Source organism: Psittacula echo, assembly GCF_963264785.1.
Source record: "Psittacula echo genome assembly, chromosome: 3".
In the NCBI taxonomy this organism is placed as follows: domain Eukaryota; kingdom Metazoa; phylum Chordata; class Aves; order Psittaciformes; family Psittacidae; genus Psittacula; species Psittacula echo.
Window position 1 is genome coordinate 106,162,472 of NC_137736.1, and position 24,056 is coordinate 106,186,527.

Consider the following 24,056-nt stretch of genomic DNA (forward strand, 5'->3'; position numbering starts at 1 on the left):
CATATTGATGAGAATCCAATCTATGAGTTGTGGATTTGGGATGTTTTTATGCAAAGAAAATCTAATGAAGATGAATTTCAGAACTAATTTTAAAAATTCATCATTTATACTGTGTATTTAAAGCTGGCTTTAAGAAGAAATCATAATAAACAGTTTTAAATTATTATATTACCTCCCCTCCTTCTGAAATTATTTCTCTACTGTGCGAGAAATGATTGTAGGAAGCAGTGTTTGAATCAGATCTCAGGGGTGAGAGCAAGGTCAGGGAATTCCAGGAGATTGCAGCTGAAGCCTTTTAGAATTCGTTTCCAGAAGCAGAGAGCTCAGATGTGAAGAAGAGGTATGTGAGACGCAGGCTGTGTTTTGGGTATCTGATTTAAAAGCATAGCTACATATTTTTGGATGGCTGTGAGGACACAGAAATGATAGTGACTGTATATACTTTCCACTTGAAAGAATAGCAAATATAAATGTCAGAGTTATTGGAACACAATAATTACCATGTATGTATGTCTTTGAGTCATGGGCCATCTAAGCCAGACCCTGCATCTAGCAGTGATTATTGCCTGAAACTTCAGAAGAAGCTGCAAGAAGCCCTACATTAGAGAGTTGGATGAAAAGCTGTTCTGCGTGGCAACCCCATCTTAATATCTGAAAAAGGATTCTTACTTTAAAATAGGTGTCTGCCTATTTAAGAACTGTCTTTAATAGCTATCTGACAGCTACTGCATCACCAAATGTTACACGTCCAGATATTCTTGTTGTCAACAGATCTTTGTAGATAAAGGGATAATTCAATCAAATAGCATGACTTCTGTATCATAGGACATTATACTTCATGCAGTTACTTTTCTGTAACTGTATTTGATGAAAGCATCCCCTCTACAAAGGCACATTTTGGTGAACTGCAGACATCAAGATGTGGAGCTGCTTCCTGTACTCACAGAGGTTTGTTCTAATAACTGATCATCTCTACTGCTGAAAGTCTGTGCTTCCTTCATGTGTTGAAGGTGCAAAGCTTCTATCTTCAGCCAGTGGTTTCTGCTAAAACTTCCCCCACTGGAGGAAAAAGCCTTCTGTTACACAGCAGTACCTTCTTATGGTAATTCTTTTGTTCTGGACTCAAGGCACTTTGTCCCTTTTTACAAAGAAAATCAATTGTGCTCTGCAGTCTCTCACAGCAAAGGATTTGTACAGCCTTGACAGTTGCCTTACAGTCACTCTTCTCTTTCCTCCCCACTATTTAATTGTTTCCTGAAGAAAAATCATATTCTACTATCAGTTTCCACAGTCCTGACTGTGCAGGTGTTATCACCCTCTTACTTCTACTTGCTACTTTTCTGCTTATTCACACACAGATCCTGACAGTTTTTCACAACGCATGTTCACACTAGGAGTGCACATTGATACGCTCTGATACCAAGAACTCTAATTGCTGCTGGAGTTACTCCTTTTCAGCTGACTCCCAGACCACAGCTCCCGAGGCATGACCTGTATTCTGCATTTACTTTTATTCATTAACATCTAGCTGCGTTACAACACATTCAGTTTCAGTGGGCCCAGCTCACTTCATGATCCAGATCACTCCATATTACTGCCAGCTCCAGATACCCTGAGTCAGGGTTTCCATGTGGTTAGTATCAGATAGGTATGGAATGGTGGGGGTGAAAGGATAAAGTCTTGGGCTTGGCTTTGCACAGAGGCAAATCTGGGTTGTACTAAAAGACAGCTCCAGGCAGCCCTGGTTTCAGCCTGGCTTTGCTGCATCACCTATCATTCATCAAAAAATGAATCATCAGGAATGTGAGCACATTGCTTTTGTGTGCTCAAAAGCAGTAGGCAGCTTGCAGTCCACAAATCAAATACATGGTTACCTAGCTGCAAAAATCTGTAACCACAATCCATATGGAATGCAATGGGGATATGAAATCGCACCTGCAAAGCAGAAGATCAAACCAGATCTTCCCTAATAAAAAAAGTGCTCCTTTTCTCTCAGCATCTCTATATGAGAGGTTTTTGCAGATGTAGCACACAGTCTTAAAATGTAAACTAAAAATGTGGGAACTGTAGTCATGGTCTATCTGTATTTTCAAGCCTTATTTTACACTGGAGCAACTTCATGTGTGCCAGCAATTTTCATCAACAGGAGAAGTTCCACTATATTGCTGCAAAATCCTTCTTGTATATCAGCTCAGAATGCATCTGATGATGGATCTACACAGAAGACTTAAGATATTTACACTCTCACGTCTGGGACTGCAGCAGTAATTTTGGAGAGACAGAGTTATATCAGCAGAACTTTCTAGCTTAGGAATATGCAGTGGTGAGGGAACACAGTAAATAACCTTCTGAAGTCTTTCTGCAAATGACATTTAAAAATGCCTTTGGGGCAGGACAGAGAAGACAGAGCAGTTTTATTAATGTGTCTAAAACTCAGTAACTTCTAGTACTTCATATTAACTAAAAGTAGGTGAAATACTGTTTTATGTGCAACAGAAGATATTCCAAGACTATGGGACAGAAGTTCAAACATTACACTCATTTCTATGGCACCTACACAAATACCTGGCATGTATTCAACTGTTCCATGCATATTTCTAAATTAATCCTTCTAATGTATTTAGCCATTGCTTTATGTTATGCTCCTCTGTAATGTGTTTGCTTTTAAAAATGCCAGTTAGCAAAAGACGAAAACACAAAAATCAGGCCAAAGATCTGGAAGCCTGCACCAAAGCTTGTGTCAAAATGAAGGTGATCTCTGTTTCTTTACAGTCAGAGCAGAAAGAAACTCTGAAACCTTTCTCTTTGGCAAGATCCAAGACAAGAGGAAATGGCCTAAGGTTGTACCAAGGAGGGTTTAGACTGAGTATTAGGAAAAATTTCTTCCCAGAAAGGGCTGTCAAGCACTGGAACAGGCTGCTCAGGCAAGTGGTGGAGTCACTATTCCTGGAGGTGTTTAAAAGGCATGTAGATGTGGTTCTCAGGGACAGATTTAGTGGCAGACTTGGCAGTGCTAGGTGGAACAGTTGGCCTTGATGTTTCTAAAGGTCTTTTCCAACCTAAGCAATTCTATGATTCTATTCAGTCTACTATATGTATATTGTCTATAAAGGTAACTGAGCTTTCCTTTACAACCCTTAGTGATAGCCTCTTGTTAGCTTAATGGACAAGATGTTGATATTTGTATTTGTGACAAATATATAAAATTTCATTTTTACTTCAGCCTCCTTACTTTAGGGTAGCATTCAATATATATATAATTATACAACATGCTGTTTTTAATGTCTCTCCGAACAGAATTCTCCACACTATACATAACAAGGTCCCTTTTCTTAGTATACTAAGCAAGAAATAAGTATTACAGAAATGTAGCTTGTTTTTTCCCCACAGATGAAATCAGAGTGAGATAATAAGCATAGCTGCGCAGCTTGTTTGCCTTGGAGGCAGGCATCAGCCCAGTGGTGCTGCTGAGGACGTGTACTGCTGCTCAGTTCTGCAGCATCCCAGAGGCACGTGTTGCACTGCAGGGAACACTGCCAAAGGCAGGTGGGATGAACTTGTGTGGGATGTAAAATACTTTTCGCACCTGCTTGGTGTAAATGAACATGAACGGGGGGAATATCCTTCTCTGCAGAAGGGAAGCTACTCACTGGGCTCTCTTCTACAGCTCATACAGAACTGTGTACCCACACAGCAGCTACACACCTCCTGATATGTGTAGTTTTGCTTCTTGCCTGCCCTCACTATTGCTCTCAGTGACATACTGGCAGGACACTGCATTGTCCAGTACTTATCCAGTGGTGCCTGTCACTGCTACCCTGTCAGTGATCTCAGGTCCTGCTATGCTCCAGCCTTGTCCCACATACATTCACTGGAAATTCCCACAGGATATTTGAGACAGCACAGCAGACTTAGATATGTGCTTGCGTGCGTGCAGGTGTGTGTGTCTATGTACACAAACACATGACTATTCAGATAAATCCACAATAAACTAGACATATGGTAATCTCCAAGACTCAGTCACTTTGACTCCCCAGTTTTAATTGGGCTATTGACTATTTAGATGTTAAGCACTCCAGGACACCACATTTATACCATCTGCAAAATGTCTAGCACTCTGTTGGGACAACTGTGGAATAACAAAAATGTTAATGTCCTAAATTCTAATGAGATAGTTACATAGAGGTCAAACATTATGTAAAAGGAATACATTAAGTCAGCCAAGTGCTTTCTGTTTTTAACAAACCTAATGCAATACAGACAACATCTTTCTGTTCCTTGTTCTGTGTAATTCAATTAAACACAATGAGCTAATGCTACTTAAACAGATTTTATTGCACTGGCAAATAAGATTATACAAATTGATTTTTCAAGTGAAGATAACCCAGGACAGACCCCCAAAGAAAGGATGGGATCCTTCTTACTCAGACGGGCCAAGGCTCATCCAGCCAGTTGCTAACTACAGTTATGGATTCTTTATTGCTCCCTTTTAGTGAAAACTTTTTCCAGCTTCACCAAATTCCTTGGAAGTTATGTATAAAATTTCATTTGTGAAATATTTCTGTTCTCTCATGGAAGCAGAATAATTCTTCAGTTTCTGGTGTGTTTAACAATTGCATATATGAACCTTGCACCTATTGTTCTGCAACGAATTGCAAAGTCTTTGTTCTGCTACATTCTTACTAGAAATCTTTGTACAGAACCTGTGGAGAGCAACCAATGAACCCATCAAAGAGAATAAAGAAAAATAATGATGACTGATGTGAGGAAATTGGTTTGTTCTGTCCCCTGCATGAACAAAGGCCACAATACCACCAGAGCCTATTACTCATCACTGCTTTTCACACAACTCCCAGTGTGCCCCCAAATCCCTCAAACCCACCAGAAACCATATACCCCATCTGGAGGCTGTCATCACCAGAAAAGCAATTCCTAACCCTTATTCTGTTTTTTCCATTATTTATTCTATTATTATTTCCATTATTCTTTTAGTCTGTATTTTTCCAAATGCAGTATAAAATCAAGTCTGTCAATCAAGTCAGTTGCTTACACAGAGATCAATAATATAAACAAAAAGAGAAAATAAATTTACCTTTACCTGATACTTGGCACACAGCCTAAATATATATCTCTTCAAGGTCAACATGTAAATAAAGAGATCTTTAATTTTTAATAGACATTTAAAACCTCTTCAAGGGGAACATTAGAATGCCTGAGGCTATTTCTTATTTATCTTGAAATTTGAAATATTTATGTGGAACTAACAAAATTCTTCTGCATCCAAGAGATACAAACTTACTGTAATCAGGGGGTTGTTTCCAAACAAGGCCCTGTACCTACCTCAGCACTTCTCAGGGAACCATATTCTTCCATCCCCCAAAACCAAAATTTGCACTATTTTTCACTGCAGTGTCTGTTAGAAAGCTAATGAGGAGAAGTGGGGAAGCCAAGAGGTTCCCTGCACTTTCTACCTTGTGTCTCGCAGGGACTGAAGCAGAGCAGACCACGCCGTATGGGACTAGTGCAGGGTATCTGCAGAAGTCTAATGTTTGCTGCTGGTTTGGCTGCAAGGCTGGTGGGAGACCCTTCTGGTCTATCCCCACCTCAGGCTGCTCCAGGACACCTGTATTCTCTGACAGAAAGTCCTACCTTGTGATGGGGTAGCAGCATTTCATGTCTTACCTTAACAGACACTGTTGAGTACAAGGTGCCTGAATGCATTGGTGCATTGGATGGCAGCATGACCTGCAGAGTAAAACACTGAAGGTGCAGCCAGGCGCAGAAATCAAAAGCAGTGGCATGTCTCTAGAGCTGCCTAGCATTAGTTATTGCTCCAAAAGGAGAGGTGAAGAGGTCAGGCAGGACCACTGGGCAGCTTTCCCACCTTTCCCAGCACTACCTTTGCCAATGATTCTGTGACACGGCCCCATTTCAGCTACAGCTTGGGGCACTCCCAAGCCTGTGCTGCCTACAGGTTGCCACTCACTTGCCTCCCTGTCTCTCCCAGCTTCCCGAGTCAGTGGGTTGTTTCCATCAGGCTTAGTATAGCATTACCACAAACCCACCGTCAAAGCATTGGCAGTGACGTGCCACAGTCAGCCATACCAGGCAAAGCCAGGCAACGGCTGCACAAGTGGGTCCAGACAGGGCGTGCACTGCAAAGGAAACAAGCTATGGGGAGAGGATAAAAATCTCTACTGACATCTCAGAAGCAGAATCCCTCAAACACTCCTTTTTATCACTTTTCCACTCCGCAGTCCCCAGTGGCCAATTGCTGGGTGAAGATATTCTATATGTATATATGTGTGTGTGTATATATATATATATGTTTTGGGGTTTGGTTTTTTTTTTTTCCCTACTTGTTCTAACTCCTACTCAACTGGAAATGTGCAATTAGCATGTTTGGGGCATTTCCTCTGGACACAGCAGGAATAAACATCATTTTTTACTAAGCAATTAGTTCTTCACCTGCCATTTTTCTAGCTATGCTTGCACCTGAATTTACTCAAACATCAGCCTTCAGTGCTTCCCCTTAAAACTCTTTTGCAAAGCCTTTGTGCCTGCTCTGCAGCCCCAGAATTCCAGGCAGGAAGAGGAGTTTGCTGCTGCTCCCTTCTTGCCCCTCCAAATGCCCTCGTTCCTGCTGCTCACTGCCTTCTTCCTCTGGGGTGGGTTACTCACCCCCATTCCTTGCTCTGCAGGACAGGAGCTGAGAAAACCATTGTATTAGAGACAGGGTCAGCCCGGCAAGTTCCTGCCTCCTCTTTTTATTGTTTTCCTGATTCTTCTCTCTTTCTCAGCCACATGGCCTTAGGGCACAAGCCCAGAGAGAACAGAAAGCAGGCAGACCAGCTAGACACAGGAGAAAGGGAGGTATCTCAGAGACAGAAGTTATCTAATTGCCCTATTTGCAGTGAGGGAGGAGCTTGTGCAAGTGTAAGGAGGAGTTTTCACAGAGGAAATCCTGCCCTGTGACCTGTGCTAACCGGGAGCACGCAGCTAACACGTATGGAGGGGGAGGAGGTTGCTATCCTCCGCACTGACATCAGTGCTGATTTTCCTCACAGGCTCTTCTTTTGTCCTCTCACCCCGATATCAGAGTGCACCGCAAATACCATTTTCTTCCTCCACGGCAACGAGGCACAGGGAAATTACAAACATCCCTTAGATCCAGCCCTAGACGAGAGGTGGGTTTTGCTGACAGACCTCAAGGGTACAGTACAGCTGGTGTCTGGCTCTGCAGTCACAGCAGCGGAGCACTGAGCACCAAGAGGTGATGCGTGAGCGGGAAATGAGTGACACGTTCTGGCACAGAGATGGAGAGCTTGGATGAAATGATCTGCCTATAGGCCCTGTGTAGCATACTGTGGTAACACCCAATTACCCAGAGGATGAAGATTGGAAAGATATTCAGCTGCTTCAAGATTTCTGTTCCTACAGCACCTTACTTTCTCACTGCCTGTCTTTTAGCACCCACAGCAAATAAGCAGAGGGTCTGCAGAAGTGCCTTCTTCCTTCAGTTCACAAACCCTGCTTTGTTCCTTGGGCGGTGGTGGGTGTCCTTCAGGTCCCATAGCAGCTGCATGATAGAGCTTGCAAGAAGAGGAACACTTCCCAATTCTTACTGCTCTTTTGCCATAACTAGTAGCCCCTGATTTTACAAATCTTGTGCATTTCTACTTTAAAAGCAGTTTAGAAAGCCCTAAATGATGGCAAAGCTTCTTTCTAATTTTTTCCTTCCAAGTAAACAAAGGGTTTTTTTGTCTTGCAATAAAATGTTTTTGATTCATATTCCTAAACTGCCAGGGTTTGATAAGTCCAAAATGGATTTTTTCCAGGATACAGAATGAAAATATTGAGTTGCTCTAACTGCTCTGGTCTCCAGCAGGAGCAAAGACAAGACTGAACTTGCTCAATAAAGGGAGTCTAGCCAAGCTGTAATAATGATGAGGGAGGGACGAGTGGCATTTTTCTAAAGACTATTCTTGGGCTAAATTCTAACCCATTTTGCAAATGTTGGGAAAGTAGTACCCCAAAAGCCAGAAGGTCAGTCTTTCTGATGTTTGCTGGCTTCTTACCACCAGGCACAAACAATAGATATATTTCTCCTACACTCATTCTCAGGCAGTTGTGAAAACAAACCGTTCTCATCTCAGCCTGAGATACGCACTTGTATTGTTAGCCCAAATTACTGTTTTGTAGGCGATGGTGAGAAGTGCCAAGCAACTACAACTGCTGCAACCAGTTTTGCCTCTAACACAAGAGGTCATTATCATTTGGGCAAGGTAGTTACATGACACTGGATGGCGTTTTGTCCATTCACAGGACAGAAACATTACTCTGACAAATACCCACAAGCACACACATATCTCAGTTATTTGAATGGGGGAAAAGGTTTTCCTTGTCCATCCTAGATTTTGCAAGACATTGCTATGTGCCGTTCCTTGTCTGGAAGAGGTGTTTTGTATACCCACCCAAAAGTAGCCCACACTCAGACGTGGGGACAAACAGACAGATTACTGGTGACATGTTTTTCCCAATGTTGGTAGACACAAAGTGCTGTGATGCCATCAAGTTCTGCAGTGCTGTCCCAGCTCTCATTCAGGGCATCTGTGTGGTACCCCCATTCCTCCCATTTCAAGCTGATCTGATTGTGCCTATGTGCTGGGACCTGTCCTGAGGTTTTCGCCCCTGTGATGAAAACCACAGCGTGAGGCAAGTCTGGAGACCCCTTCTTCTTCAGCAGAGTACAGGACAGACTACCCCAGCATAACCCTTGCTAACAGGCCTCCACTTTTCAGCTGTTTGGGCAGGCTGGACTGGCAGAAAGGCATTAGCCCGGTTTCCAGAGCCTAGCCAGAGTTTGGCCACATCAGCCCTCAGCACAAACATTTCTGTTCTGAGGGTACTAGAGATACTAAAGTGATTTTTTTTTATTCCCTATTTATGTCCAGCAGGATTTACCCTCCAGAATTTGTCACTTTGGGCTGCTATCCTTTAGATGGCACTGTTACCACTTCCAAAAGGGACTGCCGCTCGCCGCTTTGCTGAACAGAGCTGAAACTGGGTCAGGGCTATCACTGTTACCGACTAACGACCCAGAGCGTCAGGAGTGATCCAAGCCAGGGGGAGCCGTTCGTGATATTTGCTCTACAGAGTCTTTGTGGTACCATCTTCGTGGCACCATTCCAGCTCCTACCAGCCGGTTGTTCATTTGGGAGTATCCCTCACAGCGCAAGGATTTGTATCGACATGATAAACATCCAACAGTAAGGACAAATTCGATCTGCTCCTATTCAGAATAAGTTTGAAGTGGTTCCCAAACCCAACAGGAATAATGAGTGTATATATGAGAGTCTTAACTAATCCATCTGTTAATTTAATAACTAAAAGTCACACTGTCCACAGGCACTGCAATCATTACTTTTCATAATTAGCTAAACGCTTATGTCAGAACCACTGCTTTAGTATTGTTTTGTCCACTGCCTCAGTAATCACCTGCTTTGACTGCATAGGCTTTTCCCCCAAGACAGTGAATTGGTTTAGCTGGCATTTAATGGGTCTGTAGTAAGTACTGCTTCATGTTGTTCACTCCTTGATGCCTATTACATGAATCTCACTATTAAGAGCATTTTTAACTGAGAGGGATGATTCCAGGATACCATTCCACAGTGGTCTGGAACAGCCTGAAAACAAATCCAACAAAACTAAAAAAAAAATGGTCATGGAACCTTAAGGTTGCTTCAGCAAGTGCTTAAATTTGGGAAGAACTCAAACTGCTGGTGAGGGCCAACACTCTTTACCACATACTGACCCTTTCCTTCTTCAGCTAAGCATGTCTACTGGGCCACTTGCATTGGTGCTTTCCTCAACTTTGGAGAGAAAACATAAACAGTGTGAGCAAGACAAGAGAGCTGTGGGCATGGGAAGACTCATACCTCTGTGTAAAACACTGCTCCTTGGGTTGATTTTAACACAGTCCAAGCTTCGCTGTCTGAGAATGCATTTTCCAACAGAATTCAGCTCTAATTCAGAGAAAAAAATCTATGTTTTGGACATTATTTTGTTGTGGTGTAAGGAGAGAGGGAGAGATATGTACCAAATTAGGCTATAGATAACTATCAACCCAAAGAGGCTCCCTGTAGTAGGATTAGGCCCTCTGCTAAGCGGAGTATAACAGCCAGTTGGACAAATCAACCCCAAACTTGTCTGGAATAAAGCCCCACCTTTTTCCTGAACAAGCATTATTCCCTCTCCAAACTGCAGCACTACTCAGACCTCAACCATTTTGCCTTCAGGCTTTTCAGAAACAAACACACACAATTAGTATTATTTTTATGATGGGAAAAGATTCTTTTTCCATGCTGCTCTGACTCAAGGCAAGCCAATGCAATTTTGCTCAAGCTTTCAAACAATAATGCCATCTCAGAGAATGTCTACAGAATGTGTTTGTGAATGACACTCAAAAACTCAGAAGCTTGTGTTTGTGTTGCAAGAAAGCAGACTGTCCAATTACTCAATTGCTTGAGTAGTCCCAGATCATCCCACTACATGCAGGCTCTCAACTTAAGCATTGAACTTAAAAGTGTAGCAGCTTTAGGCTCCCTGGAGGCCTCAGTCAAAACAGGCAAGTACCTCAAGCGGAAATTCACATCTTTGGTACTGTAAATAGGGTTCCGGAAGCACTCACCTGCCTCTATTCACTAAAAATGGAGCCTACAGCAACCGTACTCCTCATGTAGGTACCACATCCTCAGTTCCCAGTGGGTAACTTTTGGGCTCTCACTGATCGTGCAGCTTATCACCCAGGGAAGCCAGAAGTGTCTTTGCCTGGCAGAGGTCCATGTTACACAAGTGTCTTGCGCTGCACTGAATGGGCATGTGCACATATATACACTTCAGGGCAACCAGGCCAGCCCAGAAGGGGCTGACACTCAGGCTGAGCACAGGTAAGCGAGTCCAGAAGTGGATCTGACAAAAATCTACGTGTAGTCCTGCTCAAGCCTGAAGCTGCTTAAATTCCACTGGCATATTATTTTTTACTTCCAGGCACTCAAGAGGAGTATTACTGCTGGCCTGGTAGTTGATAGGAGCTGGGAACATGAGGAGGCACAGCTATGCCCAACCAGGACTTGGAGAGGACACTATTAAATAAAGTCCCCTGAGGTGTTGTTCAGCTTAGGAGGCATTCTCAGGTCAGATCCAACATGCACCAACAGGATGAGAGTCTCATCTGCAGCAGCTGTTTTCATTTAAAACGTACCCAGAGGAGACAGAAGAGATATGCCCAAGCTTCCAGAATTCCTCCAGCAAATTGTAATGAGGCATGAGATGAAAAATCTCTCCCCAGTGGACAATGCACAGACAAAGCTGAGCAGACACTGCTTTGCCCTTTTTTGTTTTCCTCTGCTTTAATCAAGGACACTCCACAGTCAGCTCAAAAAAAAAAAAAAAAAAAAAAGGAAAAGGAAAATGCCCATCAAGCCCAGAAAAGAGTGAAAAAAAAAGAAAGAGTGAAAAAAAGAAAGAGTGAAAAAAAACAGAGGGGAAAATCCCCTGGGAATGTATTCAAAATACTTAGTATGTTTTAAAAATTCCCTGTTTTTTCAGCTCAGTGAAGCTCCCCCTGGCAAGATCAGCTCCTACACAGGGAAAAGTGTGAGCTACGGTCATTTGCTCAAAGTAGCCTTTGTCACTAATATTAAAAAAGCCCTAAAAGCTGAATAAAGCATTTCAGAATTTGTAAAGACTGCTTGAATCTGTTTTGGTTTTTGTTTTTCTTTCTCCCACTTCATACTGAAAGTTTACACTTCTTTCTTCCAAAAGTAGACCGACAGGCAATCAAAAATATCCAAACCTTGGGTCCTTCTGCTGGTGATTGTCTGCCTGTTTTAAAAAGTAGTTGAGACAGCAGCTTAACCTGGGATGGTACAAAAAGCACAGGCATCAGGTCTTGTCCTCAGAGCCCAGCTAGATCACTAAACAGCTTTTGAAACAAGCGGTGCCTACAGATCCTTCATTTTATCTCTGGTTTAACGAATAAATAAGCTTCTGTAATTATTAACCACATTTTATTTATGTTTTCACTATCTGCTGAATGGAATCTGCTAAATGCTGAGATAACGTTATTCTGACCTCTTCAGGACTGGCACCTCACTAAAAGGGACACTCTGCCTGATCTGTGGTGAACAGGAAGAGCAAGTAAGTACTGTGAGAAAGCAAATCTTTTCTTTCATCCAACACCTTTAGTTGACTAAATGCATGGATTGTTTTTGTGTTTGTTCACAAGTATCAATGTCTCAGTTACACTTTCCATTCCAACTGTAGCATCCAGGGAGTGAGTCTTCTAAGTTTTTGCATCTGCTTCACTCCTATAAACATCCTGAAACCCCTCTGTGCTTGTGACAAATGTTTCAGTCACCATTCTTCATTTTCCAAGTTCCTGACCTTTGATTTTCAAATATGTGGCATCAAATTAGAATACGGTCCTCATAAGAACTGTTGCAATGAAATTACATTTTCTTTGTTCCAATAACAAAGTTTCAACAACTGTGGAATAAATTTGGGCAACTGACTGGTATAAAGGCAAAGAACCTTTGTAAAGTAGGTAAAGTGCCCCTTGCACTTACCTGCCTGAAAAAGTGCTGTGTTGTTATAGCAAAGACATCAAAGCCACAGCTGGCCCTTCTAAGTTCATTTCGAATAATGCTTAATTGTCGGGACTGCTCATCACACTTTTCCTTCAATCTCTGAATGAACTGCTTTTCAGCATCTCGACTCTCTCCTGGTTTGGGGGAGAATCCATTCTTTGGGGTCATTGGCCTTTGCTTGGGATGTCCTAGAGAGGAAAAAGAAAAGACCATCAAGGTCACTTACTTCATATGTATAGACATGACCTTTATGTGTTTCTGAGACCTTTGGGCTCAACCTTATAAAAGAGGAAAAACGTGTGTAACATTCATGCAGATATGTAATGACTTTCCAAAAAAAGCAAGAACACAGTAAAACGTATTACCCTAGAGGCCAAAGCTCAAAGCTTTGTAGCAGTCATCTTGCCTCAGGATCTGAGCCTGAAGGTCTGCTAGGAGTTGAGAAGAGCTCTCCTAAGTGTCTTACTGACAGCTGAGGCTGTTAGAGGAAGGCTTCATCTCACCTGTGTTAGAAACCTACAAGAATAGAGGTCTGCATCTTGATATACGACACTGCTCTTGAATGACAGTAAGAGAAATGGGCCCTTCCAGCTTGAGATTCACTTTATCCTATGGTAGATATGGAAAACAATTGGATGACATTTACAGTCTGTATATGATTTCTTTGGCCACCTGAACGCCAAGCTTGGTGACTTGACAGAGGTGCCAGATTTTCTTTGCCTTTGCAGATTTCCTTTTGCCTCCAAATGGGACAATGTGGGGCTGGAGCTGTCCTTCTCTGAATGCAAACACAGCATGGGTCGCTTGCTATTTTTTTTAGATAATAGATCACTATTTTTTTTAATCAAGAATAGTGCAGTCTATCTTGCCAGGTCCCCTTTGTCTCCCCTGTAGAACACTTCTAAAGTTGCAGTGCAAACCAGATACATACAGAAATGCTGCCAGGTACTACATGAGGCTGACTGGTTACCCTACTGGCTCTGCATGGCTACTCTCTCTGCACTGTAGGTCACACAAGAATTGCTATGTGGTTTGCCTGCAGAAATGGGTCCAGATGGACTTTGGCTCCTCTGACATGCTCCAAGTTGGCTTGAAGCAGGTCTGATCCTGTATAAAGATGTGAAACCACTAGTGTAGCTTGTGTTTAGGATATCAGCTCAAATACAGTGTCATATTCACATGGATGGCACAAGAACTAAAGTTTACTCATGGTAAGCCACCTCAGGAAAGTGAGGCTTTTATCCTATGTTAAGTTCATATCCTGCTTCATTTCTCTGGATATACTCAGCTATGAAGATGAAGCAAGAAGGGGTAATGTTCTGATAGTGTGTGGTTGCCACTGCTTGGACAATCTGTTTTGTCTGTATCTTCTTAGCTTTCTGTGAACTCTCCTCTGCAAACATGGTCAGCTGGGCAACACCTTTGCACAGCTTACTAATTCTTTTTGTTGCCCTCAGTTCTCCTCTGCTGATGCTGTTTAGCTCATTCCCAAATACAGGCCAAGAATCTCTGGTTCTTTTCCTCAGCTCTTCCCACTAGTCTCAGGCTTTAGCCTAGGAACTGGAGTCAACAAGAAAGAAGGATAAAATAGACATTTGTTCCCATGTGTTAATAGAGATGGTGGACATTGGTCTGGATGCAGATGAAAAATTAACATTTCTGTGTTAGCAAAAAGGGTTGGATATGCAAAAATCTGAAAAAAAATAAAGAAAAAGGCTATCTTGTTTTTTGTGTTATAATATACAGTTTCTGAAAAACAGTGCAGAAACAATGTCTCCAACCAGTTCTCAGCAATGAATGTAACAGGGAACAGTCTTCTGCCATGGATACTATCTATCCCTTTCCCAAAAAAGAAGAATCTTTCCACAGAGATGGATATGACAGTATGAGTTTGAACCAATTTGTGATGTAGAGCGTTGTTCCAGGGGTAATTTTGTCAGATGGACTTTTGATACTTTAGATCTTTATGACTATGGCATGGGTGTGCAGATGGATCCTTAAGGCAATTTTACTAGTTCAGGCAGGGAAGCAGTATGGCTTTGCCAGAGCAATACACCAGGAGGATATTCCTGCTTGTTCATATCCCAAGCTTGTGTGAAGCCACTGGGAGTGTATCTTCTAATCTGCTCGCCTATGTTCTGGCTCCAGGCTAAGCTCCAGCAGAGATGCTCCCTCATGTTTTCAGGAATCTCATACTGCAACTGCAAATAGCCACAAGTGCAAAACAGCCTCTGAAACTCTTTGTGCCCATGACTTGGATTTCCAAAGAGGAATACCAGCTTTTGCAAAACTAACTTTATGATGTTGCAAGACCTTAATAATACAATACGGGATATTAGAGAGGACTTTGTCATTAAGAAAGTTCAACCAGCACAGCTGTTGCCTTTACTCATTTCCAGGTCAGTTAAAGCCAGTACACCTTTTTGTGAAGTAACAATGGTTTCTTACAGATCCTTTCATTCACGTAAAGGGGCTCTTAACTGGATGGTAGGTATTACCACAAAATAAGAAATCCAGTAAAGCAAGAGCCATAAATGTCTGTCTTTCTAGTCAGACATTTGGGTTCAAGCCTTGGGTTGTTAAGAAAGCATGGTGAGGTTACAAGAGAAAGCATAGGGAGAAGGGGGTGTAGGCTCTTGAAATAAAGTTTTAATTAAAACATAAACCTTTCAGGTTGCTTTTTCTTATGTCTTTCTAGCTTTCCTGTTCACTGGAACATTTGAAGTGTACATCTCTATGTTGTCCTTGGGAGTATTATAAGCTGTCCTTGTAAATTAAACTGTTCTGTTCTCCTCAGGGATAAATCTGAATTTCTCGCTTCATTTGTGTCTGAAAAGCAGCTTACTAAGCTTATTCTGCCATTGATGTCTCTCTTCTGTTGCTCTGCACAAAACAGGTTATATATTAATGATGCTGGCCCTGGTCCCGAATGTCCTTTTTGCTGATGGTGGGACCAGAGGGGCAGGCCTAGCACACACTGAAATCACTGAACACCTTTGATCCTCTTCAAAACTCCTAGGTCTTTTTTATCTACCAGTGTTTGAACTAAAGAGGCATAACAAGTATATAGTCCTAATTAACACTGTCCATGAGGATTTGGGTGGGAATGCAATTTATTTGCCTTTTAACTGTCCAATTTCTGACATTTTGGTAGGGAAAGTGAAATTACTTTGAGAGGATTGATAACAAGCAATCTGTAGAGTGACAGATGTCACCATCCTAAAATGGAGTGGAAGGAGAGACCTGCATCTAGATATTCCTGCTCCTATACACAGATTTCAGGAATGGTATTGAATCAATAGATAAAATTAAGACCCTAACAAGACTCTGCATCTCTTGCAAGTCTTCAGGAGGACTGATCCAAATTCCAAAGATCAGATTCAAGGCTAATAGAAATTTGTGTGACAGTCAAACCCCAGCACTGATTAAAAGGAATTGCATGTGAGGAGGCCAGTAACAGAGGGAAAACAACCTGGAAACAGCACTCGGAAATTTTAGAACCACATGTAGCTGTGGTGGGGTTACCTGTGGACACATGCTCTCCTATCACAAAGTGTAAATGCTTCATGAGTTTGTGATCCTGATGGAGGAAACCCTATGCTACTGCCCCCTGGTCCCTGCTGCACTCACTCCTTGTCTGTTTAATGACTGCTTCGATTACTTTTTAAAATATTAAATGGGTGAAAAATTGTCTGTCTTCATCACCTTGTTGTTGCTGTTGTTATTTCAGAGCATGCTAAAGGCTGTTCTAAAAAAATAAATGAAGATGGGTTTTATTTTCCTATTTGATCTTTACAGTGACAAACAATTTTAGGCTGCCAGAATTTCAGACAACCAAGCTTAAGAAATCCTAAATCAATCTGACGGAGAGAGGGTAGGTACTCAACCTCTCATGAGAAAGAGGAAACCTTTGAGGCCTCATAAATTGGATATGCCAAAAATTTAAGCCTTGAAAATCGTGAAGTCACCCGTGGAAATGCATGCCTCCTTAAGACAATACAAATACACAGTACAAATATGCCCATTTCATTTTGCTTTCTAATTCTAGTGGAAGCATATCAGCTGTGCTGTTACATGCTGCTACAGCCACAATCAGTGCTGATGCTTAAATTGGACTCCCACCATTGTAAACCCTGATGAGCTGCTGGTCTGGCACTCTCCACAACAAATTTTAATTTGTATCTTTCTTGATGATCTCACCACATGGAAAATAGATTGAACAGAATAAAATTCAGAGGACAATATTAAGTTCATCTTTTTAACCTCATATCTATATAAGGAGAAGAATTTTAAGTCCTGTTGGTCCTTGGAAAGATTAAATTTAACCTTCAATTTTCTTGATTTTGTTGTTTGGGAAGGAGAAGAATAGGGATTGGAATTTGCAAGCATGAAGAGACTCTTGATGCAAGTCATAGGATCTAAAGAGCTGCTCTACATGTCTTATACTTCACCATCAAATGAAAAAATACGGGCTGTTACCCACCATAATCAAATACCATAGAGCTGTAGAGATGACAGTTAAAGTATTTGAGTCTGAAAAACTAGGTAGCAGAACAGAAGAAAACTGCCCATTTAAAAAATGTTTAGGTCACCCAAAAGACAGCCTTACAGAAGCCTTTAGGTACCTTATACATTTGTTAATGTACACTTTGCAGACATAAATAGAAATAAGTTCTCTTAATTTGAGTAACTAAACAAAGGTATTTGGAAATGCTAAAACCATGTGTTTGTGCTCAGTACTGAGGAGTAAGTTGACAATGCCCCAATAGCATTCTGAAGGTTATTTCTATAGATAATACTTTTTCCAGTTACACATATAAATAGCCCAGGGAATTTAGTGCCTCTGCCCAATAGTAAAAGATGATTCTGAGTAATATACTATCACTCCAGGTAACTGTCTGAGGTTTGTTTTATTTCACTGTATCTATCTGTTCTCTTTTTCTATAAGAAATTTGTAAAGATAAAAAAAATGTTTCTGTGCCCTTAAACATGTAATAGCAACAAATCTTTATTTTGAAGGGGAGATGATTGCACAGTTGCTACAAAGAAAACAAAAGTCTATTCAGCTCATGGATTGGTATGATAAAGCCTGCTGCACTCACAGTAAGCTTAATGAACCTTGGACACAATCAGTCTTCGCTTTACAATAGTAGGTTTCAGAGTTTAGTGTGTTAACAAGAGCTGCAAAGCCAACAAGTTTAAATCTTGCCTGAAACAGTGCTTTTAGGTTCGTAAATACCTGGTGAATGGAGCTTGGTGGCTGTTACTGCTGATTTCTTAGGGGATGAAACAGCTGGTCTGTTAGCATCCTGATCTTTTTGTACTTCTTTCCTCAGACCTGTTTTAAAAAAAATGAAGGTAGAAAGAAATCAGTTTTATAATTCTGTTTGCAATTGTACAGAACTATGTCACTAACATACACACCAGAATGGCAAAATATAATTATTTCACGAATACACATCCCGGGCTTCGTGCAGAATGATTCTACACAGTACTATGTTGGATGCCAACCTGCCACTTCTGCAAGCATGACGACTGCATGCATGTGGCTGAGCTGACATACACAGCACAAAAGAAGGTCAGAAGAAGGCCTTACACACTCACTTGGTTCTCCAGCCATCTGCATCGTGACAAATGCCATTAAAGCACAAAGAGTTACACAGTAGTCCATCCTATCTGTTCTGAGCTCTGTGGTCCCTTTACTTTGCTGTGCATCCTTGTCCTGGGCTGGAGGAGAAGCTGAGTAGGACTGCACAAAGATGACTTATATGGGGATCAAAATCTTCAGGGACACTTGCTGGATGACTGGCTTTCTGTTCTCTCCAAAGCCTCAGCTAGTCACATTTGCAGTATTAGGCTTATTTTTGATGCATCATTCACCTTCACCTTGTCTGCATGAGGACTTGCAACCAGTGAGCCACACGCCAGAAGCCAAGCTTCATATTCTTTAGCACTGTCTCTCAGCATTCAGAGTGCCTTCCAGCTGGAAGAGTGCCTCTGTGAGAAGCACATGCACACACACAAGCTCTGAGCCCAACTATTTGAGGGAGGATGGCACAGGAGACAGTCTAAGAACCTCTTTGACCCCCTTCCACTGTTCTTAGGCAAATTGCACCATCAGTCATCAGGGGCAGGTAAAGACTGCATTCTTCATACCTTTCCTTTGGTCCATCTCAATTTTCTCTGCTGTTTATAAATTTGACATGTTGAGGATACAGTTTTTATTTGTGATTAATACTTTTCACAGTGACGTGACTGAGGATATAAATTTCCTGTGTCTGCCACCTACTACACTGTATTTTACTGAAAAGCAGGACATAAAATAAGTTTATGGTGCCATTTCATTACTAAGGAGCAAGTGAAAGCAACCTGAGATGGGAGCTCTGAGGCAAAACCAGAGCTTGTTTAAGAAGGTATAATTTATAAAGTTACAAATTCAAGCATTATTTTTTCATGGCAATAAGGCCTTATTTTTAATGTGGTTTTCAAAATAAAAATATGATGTGCAAATATGCCATATACCAAGCTCTTCCATGAATTTTGCTGCGCAAATGTTGAACAGACGATGGTAGGGAAAATGAGTTTTCCTTATGCTTTCAGTGGTAACAAGAGGCATATAAATACTTTTGTTTTGAGACATTTTCAGTGAAGAATATCTGGGGAATTAGTTCAGACTCTTAGCCTTAAGCACAAAATGAGGAACAATTCCCCAGTTAGAGCTCAGTTAAAGAAAACAGAGCAAAGAAGCAAAGAAGCAAAGAAGCCAGCAATCACCACCATTCTGCAGAGGGCAAGGTGAGGTCTGCAGAGAGCAGTGAGACTTGCATGCAGGTGCAGATGGTGCCATCTGGGAGAGGTGGCTGCATGGGGACATCAGCCCTGGGAAGTGGGACATCAGCAGATCACAGGTGCAAATAGATACTTTGGCAAGGACAGAAGAGTAGGACTAACAACAAGGGCAGAAAATGAGGATAACTGCCCTTCTTCAGTTTACAAGATTAGGATTGCTCCTGAGGTCTGGTAGGGGCAGCAATGCAGCAGCTGGGGAAGTGAAGAAGGGTTGTGCTGCAAGAGAAAAGCCAATGCACAGTACAGCCCTCCTGGGAAGTGGCTGGAGAGCATTGTATGTGGAGCTAGCGGTTATTCAGCTTCTCCTTTATATGTAGAAAGGTCCTGGTGGCCTCTTTGTGGCCTTCCTTAGCAGAGAGGGATTTAGGAAGCATGCAGCAGGCAAAAGAAAAGACAGTTCACAGGAGCAAACCATTATTGTTCTGCTAAGCTCATCACCCACAGGGATATCTTAAGGGAAGAGCCGTCCCTAGCATCAGACCTCAAATAAGGGCTTGTTCCGAATGTTTTTCTAAAAGGTGGGTTTATTCTTTCCCTTCTCTTTCGAAACAACAACTGTTGGTTGGTTAAAAGAGAAACATTCAGAGAACATGCTGATTTCAAGAGAAGTTCCTGTAGGGAAAATTAATTTTTAAATGAGAGGAGTTTGGGCTCCGAATTTGTCATTTCACAGAATTCTAGAATTTTAGGTTTAAAAAGTTCTGTAGGGGAGCACTGGCATGATGATCAACATAATGCTGTACCACAGGGTATGCACAGCAGGAGATTATGTAGTTCAATCTTTTCTACCTTGAGGTGTACTAGCAGTAACTCAAAGGTTATAATGTACATGCAAAGTTTGATGCTCCACTGTAACTGAGGAAACAAGACAAATGTTTCAGTTGCTATTACAACTGAATGTGTCAAATAATACTTTGACTGTCTTTTTGACTTGCATTTTATAATGTTAAAAGGTGTTGTGCATACAATCATAAAACCATAAAAAAATGTAAAATGAGATTATGAAAGGAAATTAGGCACCACAGGTGTATATTTCTTGAACCTGCAAACTGTTTTAATTTTGTTCTAAATTTGACTTTTAAAAGGTACATTAACTCTAACCTGGAACAAAATTTACTTCAAAATCTTAGTGTTATTGCCCACAGGCTGGAAATGTGGAATTCCAGTTAGCTCTGTGCTAAATGCCCATACATCAGTTTTATACCTGCTGGCTGTGTAATCAAAGCTCTTAGCACTGAGCCTCTTCACAAAAGGCTCCTGGCAGAGCAGGAAGAACTACTAACTTCCAGGCTTCCAGAAACAGCTTCCAAGATTCTGCCAATACCTTCCACTACTGGAGCTCATGGAGCAAGGAGAAATCTTTCCAGTAGCCAAGAATAAAAGCCACAAACTACTAACTTTCATATGAATTTACATTCCATCTAAGGTTACAAATCTCCTGATGTTTCCTCTTTTTTAAAAACTGTACTTATATACAGTAATGGATATTTCAGGCCATAAGATAGCTGTGAGCATCAATAATTGCTCTTGTTTCTACTAGTGTGGTTACAGCAATTGCTTCAGAAAATGCATCCAAATGCACAGTTCTGTAAAGGCATTTACATTTCCTAACCAACACGCATAGCCTGCTTCAAACCAAACAGAAGGAGCAAAGTCAAAATCATTAGAAATACAAGGCAAAACACTCCAGACATGTTAAATCCGTCACTTGGAGAAACAGCAGACAAACAAAACCACTTCTTCATTCCCCCATCGTTGCTGAATGTTAGCCTAAGAACCAGAGATAAAGCTTGCCTTATCTGAAACATCTTCTCAAGAGCTGCTGCAGAATGAGCGCTTGTATTTGCCTGTACCTTTCTGAGTCTTTAAAAGGCAGGACAGTGAGGTAGGCTTCAATTTGGTTTCACACTTCAGACTGAAAACATGCTAACAAATGTATTTACTCCAAAACAAATCCCAATATGCTGTAGACATCATTAACAATTCAGTGGGACTGGCTGCATTCAGTTGGATTCCAGCTGTTCTCAAGCGTATTTTCCAAGTTAACTAACGCAGTCTGCAAGTTTAAATAAACCCAAGGAAGAGTTTTCAGTCACTCACAAAGAACCACTTTGAGCTTTCTTCTGCCTGTCCCCTTGATACCCACAACTAGTTGCGATCTTAGTGAGTAATGACACATTCATGCACACATTGTTTGAGATAAGATGAGCAAAGCTGAAAATATGGATTCTGTGGAGTAAGAGCAGTCTAATTCTCTCTAGAGACTCTCCACTGCCTGTGATCTGTAAGACACTGAAAGACTCTGAATAAATAAGTAGATGTAGAAGAAAGACCACGTTATTGTTGAAGTAGAAGCTGCTAACTCTTGTGCTTTTCCCTTTGTGCTTGTTTTAAATTCAAAGTCAATTTGATAAGAAAAAAAGAAGGACAAGGACTATTCCATTGACTCATCTGAAAGTGATTGCTTTCTTTCTGTGTTAAAAAGGAAAGTCTCTTTATCTGGTATTAAAAAAAAAAACAAAACAAACAAAACAAACAAAAAAAAACAAAGGCAAAAATAAACCTGACGAAACATTCTTTGGACTGAACAAAAAAATCTCAGGGGAATCCAGAACATCCAACATTAGATGCAGAGTTAAAACAACCTCTTCATGCCATTTCACATGTATCCCATGGCATTTTATTGTTGCTTCCTCACACAGTTGTGCTACAGCATGTTTTAGAGTGGTTCCCAGGACAGAGTAGTACAACACATCCCTACATTCAGTACAGGAACAGCCTGTGTGTAACCCACTGCATATTCACTATTCTTTTAATGAAAAACATTTACAAAGGGTAATAAAGTGGCTGGAGGATCTTCTCCCTTCATCCCTGCAAGAGCATTGGTGCTCACTTTTCCTCTCTCAGCTGACCTTAGCTCATCCCTCTGCCTCTGAGGTTGCATTGTCTGGATTTTGCAGAAGCTGATTAAAAGAAGTACATTGTACATTGTAAACTTGCTAGCGAGAGCCGTGATAACACCGACTTTATTTTTCACCTTGACTGATTGTATTTAACAGCCTTCCCTGTTACTTATGATCTACTGGTACATGTAAAAGCACAAGAATTGACTGGGTGAGTTTTTTTGAACAATGCTTTTGATTGTCTTTAATTTAATGGGCCAAGTAGAAATAAGCTGCGCAAATGAATTCCTTATTGCTATTGTCATTGTGCTCAAATTAGGTGATTTCTAACGGGAAAAAATGTCAATTGTATATGAGGTAAACATTAAATAAGAATAACAACCAAGCTGAGATAAGTATGGTGTAACACACACCCCTCAAACCCCACAACATAGCGTAGAAAATATAAAATCCTTTAGCTTTCAAATTTCATAGACCATTGGGTGGACAAGTCCAGTCTGATGGACAGAGCTGAGGTCTGATACAAGCAACCTGATGCTCAGGAATTCGGATGAGGACTGCAGGCATAAGCTAGAGAGTCTAGAGGAGCCTTAGTATGCTGAAGGTGAACCAAAGTTTCAAGACAGGAGGGTTTAGAGATACCAAGCTGAATTTTCAGTGGGTTTCTATATTGTGAGGGAATGATGTGGCTGAACAAAAACAGAGATGAGACCATAGAGGAAGGAGTATTACTTGAACAGAATAAAATTATGCAGAGCTGGTCAGGTGTAAACCACTTCTCAAATCCTTAAATAGAATGATTGAACCATACTTTCTTTTCTCTTCCTGAACTGCATGCAAGTTCTGTTGACTTTGTGGGAGCCATGCACTCAGCTCCCCAGCGCAGACCTATCTTTTAGTTAGACATTTCTGCTCGAGTCACTCCTGAATGTGCAAAAGAGTTCACAGCACTAGAAAACAACACACTGGTTGCTGTGCCTGTGGTGGCACATTTATTCACCTCTGGGCCTAAGATGTTTGTAGCACACAGAATTACACAGTCATCAGCTTTGTCAGAAGGACTTCTGAAGTCCTCTGATCCAGCCTCCTGCTCAAAGCAGGTTGCCCTAGAGCAGGTTTTGCAGGGTTTTGTCCAGCTAACTTATAGGTATCTCTAGAGATGGAGGATTCACCTCCACTCTAGGCAATCAGCCGTAGTGTTGACTACATCCAGAGGTGATCAAATGATGACCATCCTCACAGGTGGTTAAACATTGAGAATTTCCTATTTCCAGCTTGTGCTTGGTGTCACTTGCCATGTCACTGTGCACCTCTGAGAAGTGTCTGGCTTTGTTTTCTTGCTACTTTCCAATTAGATAACCAAACACTGCAATAAGATCTCCCTTTGCCTCCTCTGAACAAACCCAGATCTCCCAATCTCCTCTCCTGACCTGTCCTGTCGTGTGCCTCAGTTCCTTGACCATCTTGGTGGCCCTTTACTACTCTAATTCCAGTATGTTACACTGTTCTTGTCCTAGGATTCCCAAAAATGAACACAGTTGTGAGTAGCCACATATGAATAAGGGTAGGACCACTGTTGCTGCAGGCCACACTTTCGGTAGTGCAGCACGGTATGCAGCTAGTCTTTCTTGCTACAAGGGCACATTGTAGACTT

General features: G+C 41.5%; 1 protein-coding gene across 1 annotated transcript in view; it reads right to left on the reverse strand.

Annotated features, from left to right (window-relative positions):
• Positions 1-24,056, reverse strand: part of MTUS2 (microtubule associated scaffold protein 2) — a gene marked incomplete at both ends in the record, with an annotated part of 177,383 nt that overhangs the window by 40,620 nt on the left and 112,707 nt on the right. Inside the window, 2 exons of the mRNA XM_080612927.1 lie at positions 12,630-12,838; positions 17,890-17,988. Of these exons, the coding sequence (XP_080469053.1) occupies positions 12,630-12,838; positions 17,890-17,988 (308 nt within the window). The remainder of the gene's footprint in view (positions 1-12,629; positions 12,839-17,889; positions 17,989-24,056) is intronic.